Source organism: Lygodium microphyllum, chromosome 29, assembly GCF_053477565.2.
Source record: "Lygodium microphyllum isolate KBCC chromosome 29, Lygodium_microphyllum_v1.1.10, whole genome shotgun sequence".
Classification (NCBI taxonomy): Eukaryota; Viridiplantae; Streptophyta; class Polypodiopsida; order Schizaeales; family Lygodiaceae; genus Lygodium; species Lygodium microphyllum.
This window is the reverse complement of record NC_141163.1, coordinates 107,917,801-107,941,597: the sequence shown is the minus strand read 5'-3', so window position 1 is coordinate 107,941,597 and position 23,797 is coordinate 107,917,801. Positions and strand designations below refer to the sequence as shown.

The 23,797-nt window shown below is 39.5% G+C and overlaps 1 protein-coding gene across 1 annotated transcript in view; it reads right to left on the bottom strand.

The window, feature by feature from the left end:
• Window positions 1-12,895: 12,895 nt before the first annotated feature.
• DCAF1 (DDB1-CUL4 associated factor 1) overlaps window positions 12,896-23,797 on the bottom strand; it is a 34,496-nt gene continuing 23,594 nt past the window's right edge. Inside the window, exons 6-15 of the mRNA XM_087672176.1 lie at window positions 19,592-19,689; window positions 19,076-19,511; window positions 18,395-18,985; window positions 18,114-18,293; window positions 17,459-18,013; window positions 17,221-17,352; window positions 17,023-17,141; window positions 15,243-16,932; window positions 14,048-14,787; window positions 12,896-13,182 (exon numbers count right to left, since the gene is read on the bottom strand). Of these exons, the coding sequence (XP_087528302.1) occupies window positions 14,071-14,787; window positions 15,243-16,932; window positions 17,023-17,141; window positions 17,221-17,352; window positions 17,459-18,013; window positions 18,114-18,293; window positions 18,395-18,985; window positions 19,076-19,511; window positions 19,592-19,689 (4,518 nt within the window). The 3' untranslated portion in view covers window positions 12,896-13,182; window positions 14,048-14,070. The remainder of the gene's footprint in view (window positions 13,183-14,047; window positions 14,788-15,242; window positions 16,933-17,022; window positions 17,142-17,220; window positions 17,353-17,458; window positions 18,014-18,113; window positions 18,294-18,394; window positions 18,986-19,075; window positions 19,512-19,591; window positions 19,690-23,797) is intronic.

Sequence of the window (23,797 nt, the reverse complement as noted above, 5' to 3'; positions counted from 1 at the left end):
TGTTGTTTTCCTTGGCTTTAGTGAAGTGAACTTAGATTGCACTTCTGGCTCCTCTTGATTATGTGGCTTATTAGAGGAGTTCTTGGTGGAACAAGGCTAATCAGTCAACTTTATGCTATGGGATGAATCAAAGGAGAGTACAATAATACTCATTTATTTGATTTACCAGTAGAAAAACAATAAAGAAACACCATCTAAATACATTAATAGTGCTAAGAAGCACTTGTACCAACTTCCATTCTTCTACTCATAATAAAGGTCGAACTTCGTGAGCTTAGTACTGCCCATGAGATGAGAAAAACCTCTGCGTTTAAGCTCCACAAGGCAGTAGCTGATCCTAACAAAGGTTTTTTAGTTATTAGAATCACTGTTGATAATGCCCAAATTAAAAAATAAGTCAAATGTCCAAGCTTGCAAGCTTTTGGCTATGGTAGACTATGACCCACATTTAGGGTTTTGCTTGTAGGCAGTAGGCAGTAGGAAGAGAGTTAAGCCAAACCCTCTTAGGGGGAGATGGCCTACTATAGGGACTACAAAATCCCTATGATAGCCGTCAGGATTACGCCCCCTACAGTGCATACTGTTTTACGAATCCTCTTGCTGCCATAGACTGTGCCTGATCTACAAAATGAATAATGTCGACGAGCCCAGCGCACACCAATTTTGGGGTCTGATGTAACGTGCAGCTACACCTTGAGGTGCTGGACACTTCTCGAGAAGAAAGCAAGGCATATTGTAAAAAACTATTGGAAAAAATACCCTGAAAATATGAAATGTAATAAATGTAAAAACAGGGAACAGATTACCAGTAAATGTCCTAACCATCCTGAAGAACCTAAGGAATTGGAAGCCAATTTTGTCTCCCAATCCACTGATGATCGACTCTTTTGAGTCCTATATCCTTTCTGCCTATAACCATCCTTGTAGCCTAATCTATTAAAGGCACCCTATTTCAGGTTAAGGGGGGGCATTCTCTTATGCTTTGTATTCCAATGCCACCTAGCATTGAGGGGGGGTGTTGAGAGTATAGGCATATGAACTCTCCTTATATGCAGGAGTGGATAAGGGTAGGCAGGTGTGAATGGTCCCTCAGGGGAAGGGAAAACCCTAACCCTAGCCAGTTAGGGCTATATAAACAACCCATGGGTCTACATCAACTAATTGAGTGAGGTGACCCTAGTTGTACTCATAAGCAACTTTATAGGCAAGACATGTTCTTGTACTTTGTATCTCCTCTCCCTCTTGTGCACACACTTCAATGTTGCCTTGCACTCTGATTTCTTCACAGTTCTTACCCTCTTATTTAGGAAATTTAGGGCAATGTCTCTAGAGTTTCCACAATATAAGCATAGATTGTTCTCTCTTCATCTTTGCTTTTCTTGTGAGGTCAAGGGTTAGAATTCGGTATTGTCCATTTGCATTGGTTCGGCTTGGTTGCATCTCTAATTGGGGCTAGGTTCCATTGGCGAGGCCTTAATTCTTCTCGCTTTTCTTGCTTCCTCTCAAACAATCTATTATCACATTGGATGGCTTGCATGATATAATCACCGAGTGTTTTTGCCTCAGCAACCAAGTATAGTGAGCATGAGGTCCTTGATGTCATCTCAAAGACCCCATCTGAATTTGCTGATAAAATACTCCTCATGCTAAGTGAGGTCACACATTAATCACTTAAATTCATATGCATAAGCAGAGGTAGGGCAGTCACCTTGTCATAGCTTCCGAAGTTTTGTTTCTACTACTCAACCACTGTCTGCATCTCATTGCTTATGAAGCAAAACACTTCCTCACTTATCTGCTTAGATTATGAACAAAATAATAATTTACCTATAATACTCATCGAGATTATGCAGCAGCATGATGTGACCAAGAATGATGGTCTATCTTGGTGGCATGTTTTCATGAAGTGGCCATGGTAGGGTATGATTAGCCCATTCATATTAGCGATCCAAGCACCACAACGTGCAAGTTATAGTTGTAGCAACTGCCAAAGCTCCCATTGGATGGCATATGAAATGGCCACGGTTTGTGTGTTCTCAAAAAGGGAGGCATTGGCAATAACGGATCTCACCATGATGAGTGGTGAGGAAAAGGCAGATGAAGGAAAAACCCTATCCTCTTTTAGGGATAGAGAACCTTAGATTTAGTGGCATCTTAACATCAATACCTCTATGGCACTCTATAACCTATCAAAACAAATTCTAAGTTTGTTTTTTTGAGCCACACAATAGTATAAGTTGATAGTGTGTGGAGTTTACCCACCTATACCTACATAGTAAGGGATATCCATGGGTAGGTGTCACATAGAATGACCACCCATATGATATGAAGTCCCTCATTTGCACACCCTTTTGAAGAAGCCCACTAAGTTTTCTAACAATAAAAGGGGATCCCAAGGAAGTCTTTTGCAAGGTATGAAGTTACTAGCATCCATATTCTTATTTTATCAAAGCCATTATTACAAACCTTCTTTATGGTTTTGTGAATGCTCAATGCAAATCCCCAATGTGAATTACTTGAGTATATATAAGCATGTATTTGTGATAGGATGATTTAGTGAGACCAACATGAGGTCCTGTTGGTATTATGATGAATGAGTTTTATACAAGAAAAAGAGAGAAGATTTCTTTTAATAAAGGGTTTTATGAGATGGTTTGATTCTCTAATAGTTATCTCCATATTGAGAAAAGTTGTTCATATGGAGATGAAGTGTCCCATTGCGAAGACAAGAAATTGGTTTTTAGTGAAGTCAAATTGAATAAATTGTTTGGGGTACATATGGAAGCAATAATTATTATGTGCGGAGATAATGTTGAGGAACATAGTAGGGATGGGGATATTTAGGAGAAGAATGTCATCATAATATTTGTAACAATGTGAAAACCATTTTAGTAGATTCAGTATTTGGTTTGTAACTAATTTTTTTGCAAAATTGGAATTCAAAGTAGAATAGATAAAGGTTGTACCATAAAGGTGAGCATGAGAATCCCATAGGGATACCACAAGATTGTCTAAAAACTTTTTGACCAAGTTGGATTAATGTATGATCCATGGGCCAATGGTTGATGTGGATGGTTTCTTCCATGTTAAAAGAGAGTGATCGTTTTACGTTGGACTAAGTTCCATTATGGTAATGGATAGAAAGTCCATTAAATGAGATGTAATTTTTCTTTGTTTGATTAAATGCCCACTTTATAATCTTACTACTATATTATTTTCGTTGTAGGTTCAAATCTCCAGAGGGATTCCTGAGCCTATTACCTTTTTCAATCAAAAGCCCCTCCCCTCCCCTCTTTCTCACATGTAGTATCTCATTTTCTCTTCCCCCTCCCCCTTTTTTTCATTGAAGTCCCCCCCCCCCCCCCCTCTCTCACTTATAATCTCTCTCTTTCCTTTCCCCCTCCCCTTTTTAATTAAATTCCTCCCCCCTCCTCCCTCTCTATCTCTCTCATTTGTACTCTCTCTCTCTCTCTCTCTCTCTCTCTCTCTCTCTCTCTCTCTCTCTCTCTCTCTCTCTCTCTCTCTCTCTCTCTCTCTCTCTCTCTCTCTCTCTCTCTCTCTCTCTCAGATTAAACTTTTTATTTAAAGTTTTTTTGACACACTTTGAGAGAGAGATAGAAAAAGAAAAACAAGGAGAAGGATTAAAAAAGGAAGAAGAAGAAAGAGAAAAAGACTAAGAGAGGAAAAAGAGAAGAAAACTGTCTTTTTAAATTAAATCTTTTTTAATATAGTTTTTGACTTAGAGAGACAGAGAGACAGAGAGGAAATATATAATTTGAAAGAGAGAGAAAATAGAGGGAGAGAAAGAGAAAGAGAGAAAAGAGAAAAATAGAGAGAGAAGAAAAAATATAAAGATAAAAGAGAGTGAGAGAAAAAAACTTGAAAGAGAAAGAGAGAGGAAAAGAAAAATAAGGAGAGAGAGAGAGAGAGAGAGAGAGAGAGAGAGAGAAATCAAGAGATATATACAAAGAGCAAAAAAGAAAGATAAAATTTAAAAGAAAGAGAGAATGAAAAAATTTAAAGAGAAGAAAAAAAGGGAAAAAAAGGAGAGAGAAGGAAGAGAGAGAGAGAGAGAGAGAGGAGAAGAAGAAGAAAGAGGAAAAGAGGAAGAAATATAGGAAAAAGGAGAAAAGAGAAAAGTATTTTTTAAATTTGATATTTTTTGAGTGAGAGAGGAAGGGGGAGAGAGAGAGAGAATATAAAATTTAAAAGAGAGAGAGAGAGGGGGGAGAATAAAAAAATGAAAACTAGGAGAAAGGGGAGAAGGAGAAAAGGGGGTGGAGAGAGAGAGAGAGAGAGAGAGAGAGAGAGAGAGAGAGAGAGAGAGAGAGAGAGAGAGAGAGAGAGAGAGAGAGAACATATAGAGAGAATTATAGAGAGAGGAAATATAAAATTTAAAGAGAATAAAAAATAGAGAAAGAGAGAAGGAAAAGAGAGGGGAGAGAGAGAGAGAGAGAGAGAGGAAAAGGAGAGAGAAAATAAAAAAATTTAAAAAGAGAATGAAGAGAGAGAGAGAGAGAGAGAGAAAGAAGAAGAAGAAAAAGGAAAAAGGAGGAGAGGGAGAGAGAAGGAAAAGAGAGGAGAGAGGGGGGAGAATAAAAGGGGAGAGAGAGAGAGAGAGATAGAAGAAAAGCGGGGAGAGAAAAAAGGAGAGAGAGAGAGAGAGAGAAAGAGAGAACCAGGAGAGGATTAAAAATATACTAAAATAGAAGGCAAAGAGAGAGAGAGAGACAGAGTGAGAGAGAAATATACATAGGGAATTTGGGAGAGAGAGAGAGAGAGAGAATAAATAAAAAATTAGAAACAGAGAGGGAAAAGAGGAGAGAGAAAGATGAGAAATAGATTGTTGAGCTTCACTTGTTGCTTTTGGGGCAGCAAAGCTGCCGCAAAGTGGCCTACACTAATAGTGGTTATGATAGTTTTCAAGCCATTAACTCCATTGTGAGGGATACACTAATAACCCTCTTGACGTCAATAGAGCAAGTACTAAAGATTCTTTATGGTACATTGAGAATGAATTCCAATGAGATTTCAATAGTCCAAAATGATTGGATTTTTATTCCTAATGTGAGGAACACATGATTATTAAACACCTTGCATTTTTCTTGAATTTTTTATTTGCATGAGAGTAATAGTGAAGCAATTAAGATGGACAATTCTGAGTATATACACTTAGAGGCATTGGTTAGCCATCTAAAGTCCATCGTATGTGCTTTGTATATGTCCATTAGTAGGAGTGAATAGGAATTGATATTATCTTTAACTCATAAGTAAGAACAACAAGTAAGTCAGGTATATTCTCATTGTTTATAGCAATATATTCAAAATCTAGCCCCTTGATCCTATTGAATCCCTTTTTTTGAATAAATTGTTTGCATAGAAAAGTAGCATTATTGGGGGCTTTATCAAGACTTAACATGAAAAAATTATTAGTTAGGTCCTTGAAAACATAATCCAATTGTTCATGGTCACCTAGATCTTGGGGAGATATATATGATAGTTTGTTATTAATTAATATCTTGAAAATAGAGAGACCAAATGCATTTTATTGGAATTGCATAAGGCACAAAATTTAGTGAATGCCTCACTCAAGGCTTTTTCCACAAGATGGGGATTATGAGTTCGTGCAGGAATATGATTGTCCTTTTTTACAAAGAGACTTTTCCCATGAGCTAGGGATGATACCCAAATCATAGGTTATAGCATGTTTTTTGATAGTGAAGGAATAGAATTAGGAGTCATATAGATTGCAACAACATTGTTGTTCATTCTTGCTCAAAAAACTTGCTCTATGTTGATACTATGTATCCTTTAGGGAGGAGACAAAAGACCATCCAAATGAGACTAAAAGACAAATGTTACTAGGCAACAATATGTCTTGGGAGTTTTAAAAACTCATATAATAAAGAGTCAAAGTGAAACCTACTCATGAGGTGGTTCGAATACAAGATAGGAATAAACTGGGGTTCTTATTCTTTTCTAAAGTTCTTCTTCCATGTAGTAACTCCAAAATTGAACCTGCATCAAACGAATAACATTTCTTAATTGCACTACCATAGTTATCTAAAGCAACTCCCTTTCTTTTGAGATTGTTTGAGGTTGCACTCCTAACAACTGCTTCATGTAACTCCGTTCCATTACCAATATTTTTTGGCTTAGTGCCATAGTATCCTCATCTACTCCCATGTGAGGGAGAATGTACATTGTGGATTATTCCTTGTTGGTTGTGGTCTAGTATCTAGATTGTTGTTTCTTAGAGATGGGAGAATACGTTTGAAGATGAGTTTTATACCATCACCCTCGAGATGACCAAGTAAACTTCCACTACATTGTGTAAGAGAATTTTTCATGGTCATGAGAACTAGTTCTGTATAGTAGGAAAACACCAAGGAGGCCCTGATGAAGTCATGTGCATCATTGATCCATTTGAAAAAAAGGACCATAGTTCCCCGAAGAGATCTTCCAAGAAAGCTTTTGTCCACATTTTGAATATGGAGTTGTTCTTGCATTTAGCTTTATGTCCAATGGCATCACATGCACATTTTATGAATGGTTTGAAGTAATTCATGCATCCATAAAAAATTTAGCATCTTATTTACCATCAAATTCTTTATGTGATTTAATAGTAACACACAATCCATATGGGGATGGGCATCTTCCACTTTCAAAAGTTTGCATAGAGAATGAACCCGGCAATCAAGTTGTGCCAAAAGAGAGACAAAACACCATCTTGTGTGAGCCTCGAGTATTCCTAGGCAGTAACTTGCTGATCCTTTCTCCTAAAAAAGGAAGCCACATTTCAATAGGGATGGGTGCTAATAAAGTATAGATACCAAAATTACATGCTTTGTTTTTCTTTGATGGGAGTAATGTGTCAAGGTATCTCAAAGGAATGAAAGCATCCACATATAATAGCTCATCCTCTTTTGTATCCCACTCAGGAGTTTCCCAAGCCGTGGCTAAAATATTGCCTTCTTCTTCTGTTAATAATGGGGGAATTAGTGAAGTACATTTTATTGTACATGGGCAAAGGGGAAAGGATCTCCAAAGCTTGGTGAGGCCTTGGGTTCTCAAATGAAAAATGGACTTTATTAATCTAAAATACATGCTTCAAAATCTTCTTTGAAGACTCAAGCCATTCATTGTGCACCTGATTGTCTTCCTCGCTAAATTTCAAGAGATTTTGCACTAGAGTGGTGAGTTTTGCAACTGTAGCTTGTGGGTTGGTAAGATGAGCTTGATATAATTTGAGCCAACAATATATATCCAATCACAATAGTAGTAATGGTTTGGATTCATCATCCTCCTTGAGGGTATTTTTATCAATATCAATGATTACACTATGGCAATCAGCGTCCTTGATTCACATCAATAGGTCTTGCATAAATGAGGGTCCGAGCAAGGGATCATTATAATCGAGCATGGTTACCTCATTGAACCCTAAGATTTTATAAGTGATTTGCTATTAGTTTTGATATTATAATAGCAAAACAATCTTTGGCCATAGCTATTCAAAGACATTATAGTCATAAATGCATGTGTTATTTAAACAAGATAGATAGCTTATCAAATCAAACATTTATTATCGAAATATGGAAAGAGATAAATTTACTAGTATCTCATAAAGAAATGCAACAACACATCTCATTAATCTCCATCACATGAAAGTATGTAACAATGTACTATGAAGGTATACATGAGCTCTTTGAGCTACCTCAGAAATCAATAATGATAACCCTTGCTGTAGAGAAATTAGAATAGTTGGAATATAACTAGATAGAGAGAACCTTGAACCATAAGATTAGTGACTTCTTCACAATTCTACAAGCAAGTTATAACAAGCCAAATATGATAAAAAGGTTGAACGTACTACCTACAAAACCATCCATAAAAATGGTTTAGTGAGAACAAATTTGTCACTATGGGATGCAGGAGTCATTAGTTCAACAATTATTATCATGTCACATCAAATTTAGCTCATAAAGCTAGGTAAGGAAGAAGAAGAAGGCATATCTATTTCCTTTAGATGTGTAGGTAGCTTAGCAGCAACAAGCTAGAGCTAAGAAGTAGAGAATAGATAGGTTGCTAAGAGAAGTGTCCACTATATAGGGGGGGAAAAAACTTGACATAGTCTTGCCATTATTCAATGGTCATTACATGTATAAGGATGATCCATAGAAGCCTATGTGTAATGGATGTTTTAGGAATTTTTTACATAATCTTGAATCTATTTTATGAAATCTCATCTACCAAAGACGTGATGAGTGTGCTTATTGTTCATGCTAAGAGTTTTCATGTTAAGTGAGACAGAAAACCCCATAAGGATCTTAAATAAATCATTGTTAGATAAGAAAGAAGATGTGCATACATTTACATGTATTTGGTGGTTGATTCATGTATGTATCATATGTGGTGTGTAACCATGGCAGCGTGTTTTGGAGCTACCATGTACCATGGTCAATCAGTGCTTATAAAGCTAAACACTCCCTTGTTTATCTACTTAGATTATTAGAAAAATGGATAAGTTACCTATAATACTCATTGATGAAGTTTCCATGGTAGGAACGGTAGGATATGATTGGCCCATTCAACTTGGCCATCCAAGAAGCACATGTGAGTTGTGGTATACAAAACGACAAGGTCTATGTGTTCTTCAAGGGAGGCATTGGCAACAATGGACCTCACCATAATGAGGGGTGAGGGAAAGAGATGAAGGGAAAACCCTATCCCCTTTAAGGGATAGAGAACCCTAAATTTGGAAGCATCTTCACACCAATACCTCTATGGCACTCTAGCTTTTACAACCTATCAAAACAAATTTTTAGTTTGTTATTTTAATGCACACAATAGTATAACTTCATTGTGTGCGTGTGCGTGAGCATGTGCGTGGGTGTGTGGGTGTGTGTGTGTGTGTGTGTGATATTGCTAAATTATCTATGATTATGTCATCTATACACACAGCGTTAGTAACGCACATTTTTCTTAAGAATGATGCTTATGAAAGAAATTTTTTAAGATTGAATGAAGATCTAGATATATGTTTGTTGTTTGTAAATTTGTATGACCAACTATGATCTTTCCCTTTGTTCAATCACATTTTATTATTTAATTTCACTACTATAGTTAGTTTTATTCACAAATTGCTCATAATTACAAATCTCTATTGTATAAGCCTAAGTAATATTATTAAATCTAGCAAGGACGAGAAACTATTAATAAGGTTGGCATCACCACGAGATGGCCATCTTACATGCGCATTTAACAAATAAAGATATGTAAACACACCATGTGTGTACTTACAATTGTTTAAACTTTGAGGATATAGGATGACCATGTTTTTGTTTAGTATAACTAACTAATAGTAAGGATGACAACACAAGATGGACATCTTAATTAGACAGTTATTATCATGTGTATGTGCATGCAAATGCACATAAGGGATTGTTATACACGTGCATGTACATATATGCTCCATGAGGTTTACCCATGAGAGAGAAAGAGAGAGAGAGAGAGAGAGAGAGAGAGAGAGAGAGAGAGAGTGTGTGTGTGTGTGTGTGTGTGTGTGTGTGTGTGTGTGTGTTGGGGGTGCTCAACAAGGTGTTATAGATTATGTGAATATATCTAAGAATATGACACTAAAGGATGCATTGCTTGTAAGGTTTTACAAAATTGAATATATGGAAAGGATTAATTGTTTTACTTTCTGTTGCTTGACTTGCACGAAACTAACGTTCAATATCTAAGAATTCATGTCATATGAAGTAGCTTTTAAAGATGTGTCATCGCACATGGAGTGCACTGTTAGTTGCACACGAAGCGTGTTTCCTTTTTCTCTTTTCTTTTGGTCGAGTCTTTGCTCACCAAAACACCAAGTGAGAGACGTAACCTCACAAGCTACGCAATGATGCCAACAGCTAAAAGCGCACTTAGTGGGCCCGGCTGCCAGGGCAACTAGTACTATTTACGTACCAAAGCAAAGGTTAACAAAAAGAAAGTTAAGAAGCTTAATTAGAATTAACTCAACGTGTCGCATTTAAGTGCAATCACTGACCACGTCGAGTGGTGACCAAATGAACTCCGACGTCGTCACTATGAATAACATCTCGGAGCTTGCCTGCATAGCCTTGCAGAGAGCAAGGGAATCAGAGGATGAAGATACAACTCTGTCTGAGAGTATCAGCGAAAAGCGACAGTACAGCATCAACACGGCTGGATAAAAATGGGCTCACAGGCGCGAGCGCAGGGAAGGATACGAAGGTGATGAAGCAGAAGGATCAGAAGCATAAAAGCCTCTCCAGGAAAAGGGCTAGAGAAAGCCTTACTTCTCTACAAAAGGAGGATTCAACATTGACAGAGCCTAAAATCATAGAGTGCAAAGGGTTCTTTCACTCCATTTACAGTCGTGAGGGTGAAAACCAAAAAAGATCACGGGGAGAGCTAATAGAAAATCTCCATCCTGCAGTAACAAAAGCTAAGAATGCACTTCTCATCAAAGAGCTCACAGTGAAAGGGCTAGGAAGAGACCAATCTCCGGATTTTGATGGTTTAATTGCTGAATTTGTGCTCCATATTTGACCTCACATTGAAGGCTGTTTCACCATTCTGGCAAATAGGATTTGGGAAGAGAAGAATGCCTAGTGAATGGAACAATATCATTATATATTTGATGCTGAAACGGAGGCAGTGCACGAGTCTGTATTATTGGAGACCCATCTCCCTTCCGGGCGTGCCATGTAAGATAATTGCCAAATCCATAGCAAGCAGCAAGCAGGCTAGCTCCCATTTTAATGAAGTGATCAGCCCACACCAGTTAGGGTTTGTAGAGGGGAGGTCAATACTAGATAATATTTTAAATGTGATGATTGCCACTGATTGGGTTGATGCCACTGGGCAAAAGGTGGTACTTAGGAATGCTCTACAAGGAAAGTCACCTAATGTTATTCTGAGCGTGGTAAGTTTGCCAAGTGGCTTAACTGCTAGCTCACTTTTGTGACCCTGATTTTATTTTATTTTTTACATTACTAATGCAATACATTTTCACGTCCAAAGATTATCAAAATAATTAACATCAAGTAGCAAAGTTTTTGGGCCAATGTCGATTTACCTTAACATAACATATGAATTCATCACATGCTTTGATAGCAACCTCTGGTATCTTGGTCGAGCAACTCCTTAAAAGTACTCGTATAAGGAGCACCATAATTTGATAATAACATAAAAGGTCCTCATGGTACCATATATTTATAAAATCATAAGCATAGTTTTCAATGCATATATTTTACAATCATCAAAGGACATACCACTATCAATAAGTACACAAGTTTTATTATACTCAAAGAAATAGGTCACATATAAGGCCTTCAATTAAACTAGAGTAAGCAAACCCTATAACAGGGTTGACTTTTAAAAAAGTTTACCTAATACCAGCATCTAATTCAGTGGCACCCTATGCTTTCTATAACACCTCCAGACTCTAAAACTATGCATTCAAGAGAAAATCTAAACCTATCATGAAACCCTTACGGACTCACATAATGGTACCCCCTTGTAAATACCATCTCCAACCAAACATCTATCCAAGTAAATACATAAGCAACACAACCACTAACACTGGTACTTTATGCATCACCTTGATTATGGCGACCCTTTACATATAACTGAACTCCATCACCTGCACTTACAATGATCAATTAGCTAGCAGTCATCTTTGTTGCATCAATTGTGGAATCAGCCAAAACATTAGTTGAGAGACATCTACAAAGGTAATAGCAATTCATGTGCATTAGTTTGTTGCACATGCTATATGCAAATCTTCACCCAAGCAACTTCAGTTGCATGTTGTGATTTAGAAGTTAAGGCATCTACTGCTTACATGAAGGTTTGTTTATGTGTTTGTGGATAAATATCCGATTGCTAATCTTGCAGTTGTAGAGTGGGAGTCGTGTTACTCATTACTAAGTCGTGGTCCAACAATTACTCATTACTCTCTGAACACCAGGCAAGGTTTACCTTGGCTAGTTGCCTTGTATTGTTGCAGTAATATAGTGGGTACTTCCATAACACCTGTTCCCTTTCGCACATACTTAGAATGCTAAGATATTGTTTACATGGTAGTAGAATTGGAAAGGAAGTGCTTAGATGACCTTGGAGCTGATTATTCACTACACATCGCCACAGAAGCTCACTTGAGTTCATTGGCAACAAGCTTGCTCTCTTACACACCTTGAGATGGAATGATGGTTTGCATATTCTGTAAAGAGCTTGTGCACTGACAAGATGCATATCCTGTAAGAAATTGTGCACTGGCGAGATGCAGCCATCACAAAAGGACCTTTGCACATGCTATGTGAGCTTTGTTTGAAGACTGTTGGCAACATGTAACGAGGCAAGATGGAGCCAATGGTGGTTACATCTTGCCTGGTTGTGCATTCTGCAAGCTCATGTATTCTGCTATCAATGTCCAACCATGAAGACATATAAGCATTCACTTCCCAAATCAATTGTCAAGCAAAAACAAATCATCTCAAAAAATTACTTGCATAAAAGGGTTCTACCTCATTTCTTTGTAAGTCCTCGTGTCAGAATCTTCACGAGGTTCACTCTTGCATGTGCTGCCTTGCAGTATAGCTTTAGTAACACAGTGTGTACTTCAACCTATTCTCCTTTTACAAATGATACTAACCACTTAAAACATACTAAAAATTTAGAAATTTGTTTAGGATCTACTAGAACCAACCGCCATTCTAGATCCAAAGCTGATAGGACAGCTTAGAAACATGTCTGCCAAAAACCCTCGTCAATATTTTGGGAACAACAATATGCAATGCACAACTAGAGCTCAGCAAAACCCCAACAGATTCACCATTATAGACTTCACCTCATAAAACCACGGACAAAAAGAATACTAAGTTTGTTGTTAGTTAGAACTTTATACCCATGTGCCCAAGGCAATGAAAATATGCAGAACCGTGCGGTTAGAGTAGGGTTTACCAAGAACACTTGATACACTTCTTCCTAAGAGTGCAAGCCTGTAAGGTGACTTCCAAAAGTCTACCAACATTTTCATCGCCAGTATACAACTGACTTAGCAACTATAAAGCAAGACGTATGTTGCGGAGCCATTCTCTATTTTCCACTAATTTATTTGAAGTAGCAAGTATGAAAAGAGTGCTGTAGAAGCTCCTGTTTCAAAAACAAGCACAAAAATTAGGCTAATAAAATGCACTATCTTCCTGCTACATTTTCGTTATAATGAGGCAACAGTAGAGTTCACTGAAGATTAGCACATGCTTCCGAATACCTAAAAGGTTGTGCTTGAAAGATCAGACATCATCTGGTCTCTATCCCGATGCATTAATTTGCTAACACAAACCCAGCTTTTGTACTTTTTGCACTGCACTGCTTTAGACCCCAAACCTGAATAATCTAATACAGGTAGCAGGCAAAACTAATTGGCAAAATCACCTGAATGGCAACATGAATTTCCTTTAATAAGCACAAGATATTAGAAGACATTAGCAACCCAGTATGGAGGATAATTTTTTATCCATTTCCAGCAGTCCCCTATCCTTTGCCTTCAATCTTTGTGATGATAATTACAAGGTCCAGTTTGAGACCAAAATTCCAAGGGCTCCAAGGGACTACTGTGACTTTCAACCTTGCAGATAAGTGAGCCACCTGTCACTGTCATCAATTACCCCTAGAGACAACCCTCCCCACTCAACATTCACGCCTCTCTTCCTCTGAGCTTCTAAATATACAAGCCATGAAGCTGTCCTTAGCTCTACAAAACTCCGAAGGAGACATCTACAAAATGTGGTACTCAACATCAATCTCTAGAATCCCCTCTTAAAGAAACAAGAGCATGGAAATGATAATGAAAAATAGCTCAGGCTCATAAAGTTTTATTTGAGCCTACAGCACAATAGAGCTTCCCATTTGTGACCTTCCTTTTACCTCAAGATACAAATCCTGTCCTTTGGACCTGGATTATAATTATCATACAAGAGCACGCTTTTTTTATCACTTTCAAATGAGTGTCACCCACCTTTCAAGCCTGCATTGAAGACATCAAAAGAAACCCTGTAGCATTTCATTGAAATCTTCATCGAAATCCCCAGCAGAGCCATCATCACTACTGTAAGAGATTCGTGTGTCATCATCATCACCATCAGAAAATAGTTCAACAATGCTCCCATCAACCTCGACCATATCATCATCGTCCTCATCATTGGTATCAAAATCTGCATCAACATCCTCTTCTGCTTCATCCTCATCCCCAGTGCCATCCTCATCCCCCGTGACATCAAAATCAGTATCATCATCTCCATGCAAGCCTTCTTCTTCTGCAGCTTCTTCCTCTGCTAAACTGTCTTCATCATCTTCTGTCTCCACCCCATCATCGGGATCAGAATCATCATCTGTGGGCTTTCGCCTCCCAACTTCATAGAGTTTTGCAAAAGAATCCATCTCATCATGCCCATCCAATGCTACTACAGATATCAAAGTATCACTAGGTTCTGTTGCAAGATCCAGAACACAGCGATCAACTGATGTAGTAGCAATATCTGTATAATCCATGGCATCTAGTGTCTTAAAGGCTGAGAAAAGAAGATTCTTGCCACGCCGAGGATTAAGGGCAGATGTGATGTCCTCCGAGTTCCTCCTCAAAGTTGCATAAATGACATCGCCAGTAGCGTTGAATGTAATCACAGTCTGATCTAGAGAAGGTACACTGCGCAGGAGTTTGAAAGCTCTCAAATCCCACACTTCAGAATTGATAATAACCTGCAGTAAGATGCATTCAATTCTTCAGATGATTTCTGCATAAGCAAGGATCTCAAACTGTCAAGTCACAGTTTTCAAAAATAGGCCAGCACACGTGTCCACTCGGCAAGAGTTGATAAAAGCAAAAAGGGATCGCTCCATCTTTTACAATAAGTCTAATCAATGGCTGTGGTTGAAAACTGAATTTCCTCTCATTCATATCCCTGACAATTAGCTTTTTACCAATTAGCTCATAGATTGATGACCTATTAAATACTGCTCACCTTACATTGAACAGAAACAAGGATACACAAAACAGAAATACAAACCTTTCCAATGTACAACCACTCAAATGGCTAACTTTACACATGGACCAAGATCACAAAAGACAGCAATACAGCCTTGACAAGACACAGCTACAAGACCATCCAAAGTATCTTAACTAACTGTGAGCTTTACTTGAAGGCTTTACACACCTCATTTCCTGTTGGATGAAAGCCACCACCCCCATAGTCAGTGAACTGATCAAACTTATGAACAGCACGTGGAACACGATGATCCCACAACACTCCATTCCACAGCAGTACGGTGTCTGAAGAATTGAAGTGAGCGATGCATTGGCCACTACCACGAAGTACTGCAGATGAGGAGCTGCTGTCAGACAGCCTTTGTTCCAATGTGCCTGTTTGAACATCATAAAGCAGAACTTCTCTATGAGATTCTGCAGAAATTGCAGCAAACATACTTCCACTATGGTTGAAACGAGCTGATCTGCATCCTTCGAAGCTATAGAGTGGAACATCACCCAGTGCAGAAGAGTTCCAAAGTTTGACATCGTAGCTTCCAGACGAAAGTAACAAGTGCCCCGGTTGTGATCCTGTAAACTCAAGAGATCCTCCAAGCTCCCCAGAGGCACATTGCAGTAGCGTTATGGGGGATTGATGGCATACATGTGTTTCAAGAAGATTCCCAGAATGACAATCAAACAGCCGTATTTCACCAGCATGACTGCCAGCAGCAAGACGAAAAGTAGTCCCCAAGAATGAAGTGGTAGTGAGTAGAACACTCTCATCACGGCATGGTCGCAATGGCCTGAACCGGCTGTAAACAAAATGTATGTTCCGTCGCCGACCTTGAGTTCCACCATAAGGAGGAACCATCTCCCTTGCAGCAAGCCTTCTTGTAGTATTGAAAGGTGCATAACAAGCCCTCCTTGGCTCAGGACAGACGTGTGGATGGAATAAAGAGAGAGGAGGAAGGGTAGTTATTGGTGCTGGGCATTGTCTGTGCTGGTGTTTTAAATATTGCACCACCAGTGAGTCAAGAGTCGCACGTTCATTTTGACATGTTTGTGGCTCAGAAAATAAGTTAGGATGAGGAAATGGTGACGCTTGGGGCTGAACAGGAGTGCTAAAAGATGAGGGGACCTGCACCTGATTGTTTTCTACCGCCATCAGATCGATTTGCAAATGACTTGTTTCAGGTTTTTCCAAGCGAGGCAACACATCTAGGTGATTTTGGCATTGAGAGGTAGAGGCCAATGATCTCCCATCATGTGCTTGGCTACATTTAGAGGTGATGGAAGCAAATGGTGAACCTTCGGCATCACTCATGGCAAACCGTTTGGGAGTAGGAAGTGGGCATGGATCTCTGTCTGTAAGCTTCCTCTTTGCAGAAACACCACTGGAAGATGTGGCAGCAGTTCGTGGAGTGTCTGCATATTCAGAATCACCCAGCCTGGACCCAGATATGTGAAATTCCTGAATTTTTTCAGTCCTGCCAGCAGTTTGCTTGCTTTCTAATGATTGTCCAGCAAATTCCTTTATGGACAGTGGAGTCGATTGGGAAGGACGCTGCCCAGTCATTAGAGAAGAAGAAAAACTTGGACCCTTTTTCCGAGCACTACCAAGAACTTGATCACTCTTGACTGTTGCATCTTCCTTTACAGAAGCTTTTGAAACATCTACAAGAAAGCCGCTTGGAACTCGTCCTGCTGGCCACTCCAACGGCTCCTGAGACGTATCCAAGGCACTGCTGTGGTTCAAGACCATTGTTTGAGACACAGCTGAAGGCAACGGTGCCAACTGTGCTTCATCCAACAATGCTGATGCAGATTTTGAGAGCCCAGACAACACCAAATGCTCATGTATTAGCTGCAAAAGATCCCTGAAAATAAAGACAAGTGTTGACACACCAGAGACAATAATATTCAACACACAAAAAAGTCCTACACAACTGCTTCCATATTCAAGATACCGAGCAGGATAGGTGATCGGTGTAGCAGCTGCGATAGCAGCTCTTTCTATGCGACGCAAAGTTGGTGCAGCTGCATCACTTGCTGCTAGCGTACTTGCCCTCCCAGCATTCGTGACAATCTGAATAACCAAAATCAACTAAAATACATTCTGGAAAAATCTTAGATGAAGGAAAACAAGTATTAGAAACACAACGTACAGCCATGAGCTCCATAGAAACTTGGCCAAGCTCTGCTTGCCAGCGACCTTGCTCGCCTGCCCCATTAGAAGGTGGAGCTCGTCCTAAATGGCTATTACCTTCTCGAAGTAACTCTGACAGCAGCTTCCCTACCTGCCATGTATTGAAGTATTTTGCACCACACAATCACTAAATTTGAATAAGAAGTAGAATTTTAAAAGCACACCAATATCTCGTTCAGAAAATATAATCTTCTTGCCTGGAGCTTCGTTAAAATATGTGCAATAGCATCATCCTTAGCAAGTCCAAGAAGTACTCTGCAAGCAAGGGCACGAATGCAATCCAATGACATAGGTGGGAAAACTGTTCTTGGATACAGCAAGTGAAGGAGAACCTTGATGCCATTATTCGCACGCACGCTATCTCGTGCTTGCCGATAACCTTGCTCCATATAAGCCGCAAGGCCAGAGCCACCAGCAACTGAGCCTAGAGAAATCCTTCGATCACCAACCACAGCTGCTGCTGCAGATGTCCCTGGTACACCAGCAGTCTTCTCAACAGTGGCATCTCCTCTCGAGGCTCGCTCTTTCATGTCATCACCTTGAGTAGAACGATCCAGGGCAGTCTTGTCTGAAATGCCCTCCCCCTTTGTCAGCCGCTCTTTGCTCTCCCCCAGAGAGGCCATGTTACCCCCACCAGTATTCTGAAATGGTGGTTGTGCACTGGGTGTGTTGGGTGGAAGATTTGGCCGACTAGAAAGTGAGGGAGGTGGGCAAACCAAATTAACTAGCACCAATAATGCTGACTGGATAACCTGGAGTGAAAAGATTTGCACTTTTTATTTATGTACCAAAGAACGCCACAAATTCAAGAAAAGCAAAGCGCCCTGAGATTGAAATAAGTGTAGCCCATACCTCTGGCTCTGCAAAACTCGTTACACTGGCAGCATCAAGAATCACTGCCATGCCTGACCGATCATTGCTGAGAGTAGAGGTCACAATTAATCTCCTTGTGTAAGGCATCAATGTGACAATTTGTAGGACACCTAAAGCATGTTGTGCAATATCATGAAGGTACCTCTCCCCAGGGGGCACCTAAGTGAATATTAACAAAAGTATGGTTTAGTGACACTTATGGTTGAATCTAAATTAAAAACTGATAAAGGTTGAAATACAAGAGGCTGGTAAACAAGAACCTGAGTAAGCTCTAAAAGAATCACATGACCAGAGTAACTCATAAATTTTTCTAGTGCTGGCCAGCGAGCACGAACAAAAACTGGGCCAAGCTTTCTATCCCTTTGTATTTGTAAAACAAGTGTATCCATGACCTCATTGCTCAGGTCAAGTGGTTTATATGCAGCACGGCCACCTGTATAATTTCGAGAACCACCCTTACCCTTGCAAGGCCGATGTGAATCAACCAATATAAGAAGATGAGCCCGGAAGTATTGCCGCAAAGCAACACAAGTATGATAAGCAATCTGTTTTTCTGAAGATGTCAAGACCTCAGCAGATGCTGCTCGATCACTTCTTGAAGTTGATGATGGACCAGGTACGCCAGTCCCAGATCTGATTGCAGCAGCATTTCTTAAGAGATTGAGCATCTTATAGAGACCATCCTGTGCATCAAATACATCAAGAATGGCTCGAAACACGAAGGCTGCACCAAAAAACAGTGCTGCATTCCTTCGGGCAGGATCTTGGGCACATTCTAAGAGCTGAAGTCCTAAACTGACTACATCTTTCAGCACTTCTGCAGGGGCAGTGCAAACACGCTCCATGACACCCTGACATTGATGTAACATAACAGTTGCCATAAGTATATAACAGTATAAATCCAGCATTGAAATGAAAATAATCCCAATTCAAAAGATTACCGGCACTGAAGCAAATGCAAATAAACAAAGGGAAATTCCAGTATATGTCTGTGGAAGCCTTGGAACAGCCAAAATCTGCTGCACACCACCTCTGTCTACAAATAAGGCAGAGAACTTTCGATGAGCAGCAAGTGCACAGATAAGTTTCAAAACATCTGCCAACATAGCTGTATCTTTAGTACATAGCCCATCAGCCGATTCTCGCTGCAAAAGGGCTAAACAAACATCCACACCACGTTCATGTAACACTGGGCCAAGCACTTCCAGATATTCCCCTAATCGTTCCAAACATTGAACAGAGAATCTTTCTTTGAGGCTTGCAAGACGCTCTGCATCAGGCACACAATCTCCTAATTCTGCAAATTCTATTTCTGCTTCTTCTTTATCCTCATCCTTCTCTTCTACAGATTGGTTGTTACTCAAATCAATTGTTTTTCTGCCAAGAACAACAAAATCCTTGTTAGAACGTGTGATCTATTACCACACAATAGATTCTGCAAAATGACCTTAACATACCTCATAGCTCTGGTAGCAACTGCAGCATCAACAACAGTTGCAGCCGCAGATGTTGCAGCTTCCAAAACTGTTTCTTTATCAAGGGATTGGTCTAGTGCCTAAAAATTGAGAAACAGGGAATCATCCATATTGCAATAAGTAGAAAAACCTTTTGATCTGCAAGTATCCCCACCCCCCCACATGTGTGCGTGCGTGCGTGTGTGCGTGTGCGTGTGTGTGAACATGTGGAGATTGATTATTGTATAATCCAAGTACTCTGCAAATTTTAAGAATCCAGTGGAAAATTAATTGTGCCAGATAAAATGGAATTTATGTGTTCATAGTCACCATAATCCACGATTGTAAACATCAATGATAAAAAAATTCAGTGCTTTTTCTAAGGGTTGTAACACTATCAAAATCCAAAACTTCAAAAAAATGTATTGGCATGATTTAGAAGTGGAAAAGATGCACAATCAAAACATGAGGCTCCATCTCACAAGCATGTATAACATGAAGCATCAGCAAACCTTTTTTGCACAACAGTGTGCCCCTTTGAAAAGGGCCCATTAACCATACAAGCCATCATTTTATCCTGGATAAACATCATTCAAGGTAACTGCAAGACATTTCACCCTTGAAACATTTCATCCCCAAAGTGTTGCATCTCAGCATGAAACGTTTCACCTCTAGTGGATCCTAAGTGAAACGCTATATGAAACAGAACAATTATACATTTGGAACGCACATGTTTAGCAATTTTACAATAGAATTCTCCCTTTCCCTTGGGAGCAAAACGGGGAAGCAAAAGATTGCATACTGAAACGTTTGACCAAAAAAAACATGTTTCACATTTCACTCCTAATGAAACATATTCCATGGTTACCATGCCTTGAATGGACCCAATCATTCCATGTCAACTCAAAGCAACATGAGCTATGCAATTTTGAACCTTTTATTTATGATTGCAAGCATATTGCATAAAGATAGCATATCCCAAAATTAAATCGCATGGCGAAATGATCAAGTGCAAATAAGTCATATAAATAATTCAAACATCTGAGGATGCCCCCTTCAATATCCTATATTGTTGGCCTTTCTCTAAACCATAAGCATGCATGATTATTCTCCTCTACATCAAGCCTCACAAACCCATAGAAATGTGCTAGTAGCCTTCAATACCACTATGCTTTGGTAATCACTCATTCTCATGTTATCCAATTGCATCATGGACAATCTATACAAGGTTGCACAATTTCAAGCCATCCCTGAATCTAATTGCATCATGGACAATAGATACCATGTTGAAGAATTTTTAAATCCTCAAAAATGGAATACCATAGTCTACCCTATAGCATGCTTCTCAATATTCAAAGAGGATTTCTATGTGCACAAAGCACGCGAGTAATAAGCCATAATTCGTATCTTGAAAATGTCCTTCTCACAATTCTTCACTCCATAGTAGAAGATCAATTATGAATAAATACTTGTATGTTTTGGAGGCGATTTTCCTAACAAGAATCAGCAATCATATCAACATTTGCAAGAGCATCAACATCCGCAACTCTCAAAGTGCCGACCTCATAATCATGAGTTCTAGAAGTAGTCTATTAGCAAGATAGTCAACTCATGAGTGAGTCTAGGCATGTGGTTTAGTGGGTCAAGCATTATATTGATGGCATATTTTTATGCTACATATTCAAGCTCCCTCCTCCATAGTCATTTATTCAGCATCATTCATCACTTGCAAATTCTAGTGCAGGCCCTATTAGTGAGAGGAAGCCCATGCCAATGCCCACGCAACAAGTGACTCACTATTATACACGATTGACTCATGTTTGGTATATGGATTCCATTTCCCGAGTATATCTCTGAGTTTTCCCTTTGAAGTGTTCTTTTGTTTGCTTCTATTTTCTCTTCTCTCTCATGTTGTGCAGCCTATTACAACAGTCTTCTATGCTTCCATCGCTGCACCCACTTCTAACATGGAATCAAACGTCCATGTTCAAGCTCTAGGTGCTGTTTTCTGCTGTGGACAGTCTGCCCTTGCAATTTTCTGGTGCAGATCATCCTTATTCTGTCTGCTGCAACCTGGGCAACCAGTTTCTGGGAACTTTCAGCCTGTTTTCAATCTTCAATTCTCTGTGTATTTAATGCTGCAGTCTCTATTTTAATTTTCTGCAATATTTTGATGCTGCACAACTGTGTTTAAAGCTCTTTTGCGCGCATTTTTGACATCTGTATTTGTGTTTTCAGCATTTCATCTTCTTGCAAGCTGGGCAACAGCGTTTTCAGCCTCTGTCAGTGTTTGTTGGCTGTCATCAATCTGATTCCCCTAGATTTTGCAGACGTTTTGTCAGCTCCTCTTGACACTACATGTGAACTCCTAACAGTGTAGTCTGTGTTGTGTTTGTGGTTACACACACACACTCTCTCTCTCTCTCTCTCTCTCTCTCTCTCTCTCTCTAGATGGCTCCTCTCTATTGTTCTGCTGATGACAAACTTCACAACCCTGACTGCTTAACATGGAGTGTTGTTATGAAAGCATGGTTTATGCAAAAGCAATTATGGTACGTGGTTTGTAAAGCTATTGAGTGGCCTCAACCTCCCACTCCTCTTTCAGATGATTGGGACAAGGACAACCGTGAGGATACAATGCTTACATGGGATTCTAACGATTCTCGTGCATATTATACTCTTCTCTAATGTATCTCTTATGAGGTACTACCAATAGTCACCTTCTACATGGCAGCTTTTGTAGTATGGGAGAAGCTTTAGATGTTGTATAAGACACCCTCGACTATGTGTATAGTGGCCCTCTATGGCCAAGTCCAACAAATGAAATTTGAGCCTAAGGATACCATTCAATCATTCTTATTCTGTGTTGCGCAAGTACAAGATTAGCTTTGGCACCTACAAAGACTCATCTCATCGGGGTTGTACTTTGTAAGCTTCTTCCAAAGTTAAATGGAGTAGCCAATGCTTTGCGGGCCCAAACATCATTAACACCAATGAGCTTTACCCATATGTCCTCGATGTTACTTGGGCATAAGGCATCCTTGAGGTTACAAGGGAGGCTTCCATCTCAATATAGTGGCTCCAATGAGACATTTGCAACTTCAAAGAGAGGTGACATGAAAAATAAATCGAAGGCCATGTGCTATCATTGAGGTAAAAAGGGACATTTATGCAAGGATTGTAAGGAGTTAGCAGCTTCAAGGAAGAAGAAGGAGAAAAGATGAAGCACAGATTGCTCTACCGAGTCATCCTTCTCTAACTTCAACTTGGATCATCTGGCCAAGGTGCAAAAGGGGTCTTCTTCTTCAAATCAAGGGAAGGGCTTGGCCACCCCTCCTCCTGCTACTTTCTAGTGCAAGTGATGCAATCATCCCTCACGACTCTCTAGTGCGAAGCAAGGAGTGTGAGAGGGTGGTGCGGTGGGACAAGTGAGCCTCATCTATATTGGTATATAGGTGCATAGGTTCCAAAGAGAGACTTCGGGCACACACCAACTGAAATCCGGCAAGTTTTCAAATCTTGGAATTGGAATTGACTTCCAAGTTCATGATGGGTTCTTACTTGACAGTAAGCAAGATTGGTTTCTGGTTGAGCTCACACAAGAGGACACTTTGACAATCTAGCTAAAGGCAGAAAATCCATCTTCATGTATGCTCAAATGCATTTTTGACATGATAGTCATGTATGCTATTGTGAGACATTGTTTGACAGACATGAAGAGCTACTATGATTCTTCTCTATTTTCAAGTTCTGATATCATCGACATCAATATCAGGTTCTCTCCGAAGAACCTTGGTGGTGGCTTGATCACCCACTTCTTAAATGTCCATGGTTCTATTCTAGTAATCTTTGTTGGATGGACTACGATAAGCCATTATCATTGTATCATTGTATTGTATCATCTTTAGATCATCGATGATCTAAGAGAGGGTGTTAGTAGTATAGTCAACTCATGAGTGAGTCTAGACACGTGGTCTAGTGGGCCACACATTATAGCTATTTCAGGTGTTTTTATGTCATCCTTATGGTGATTTTGGCATTTATTACTGGCCAACCAACATTTAATCCTGGCCAACTTCATCATATTGATGGCATATTTTTGTGCTATATATTCAAGCTCCCTCCTCCAAAGTCATTTATTCATCATCATTCATCACTTGCAGATTCCAATGTAAGCCCTGTTGCAGAGAGGAAGCCAGTGCCAATGCC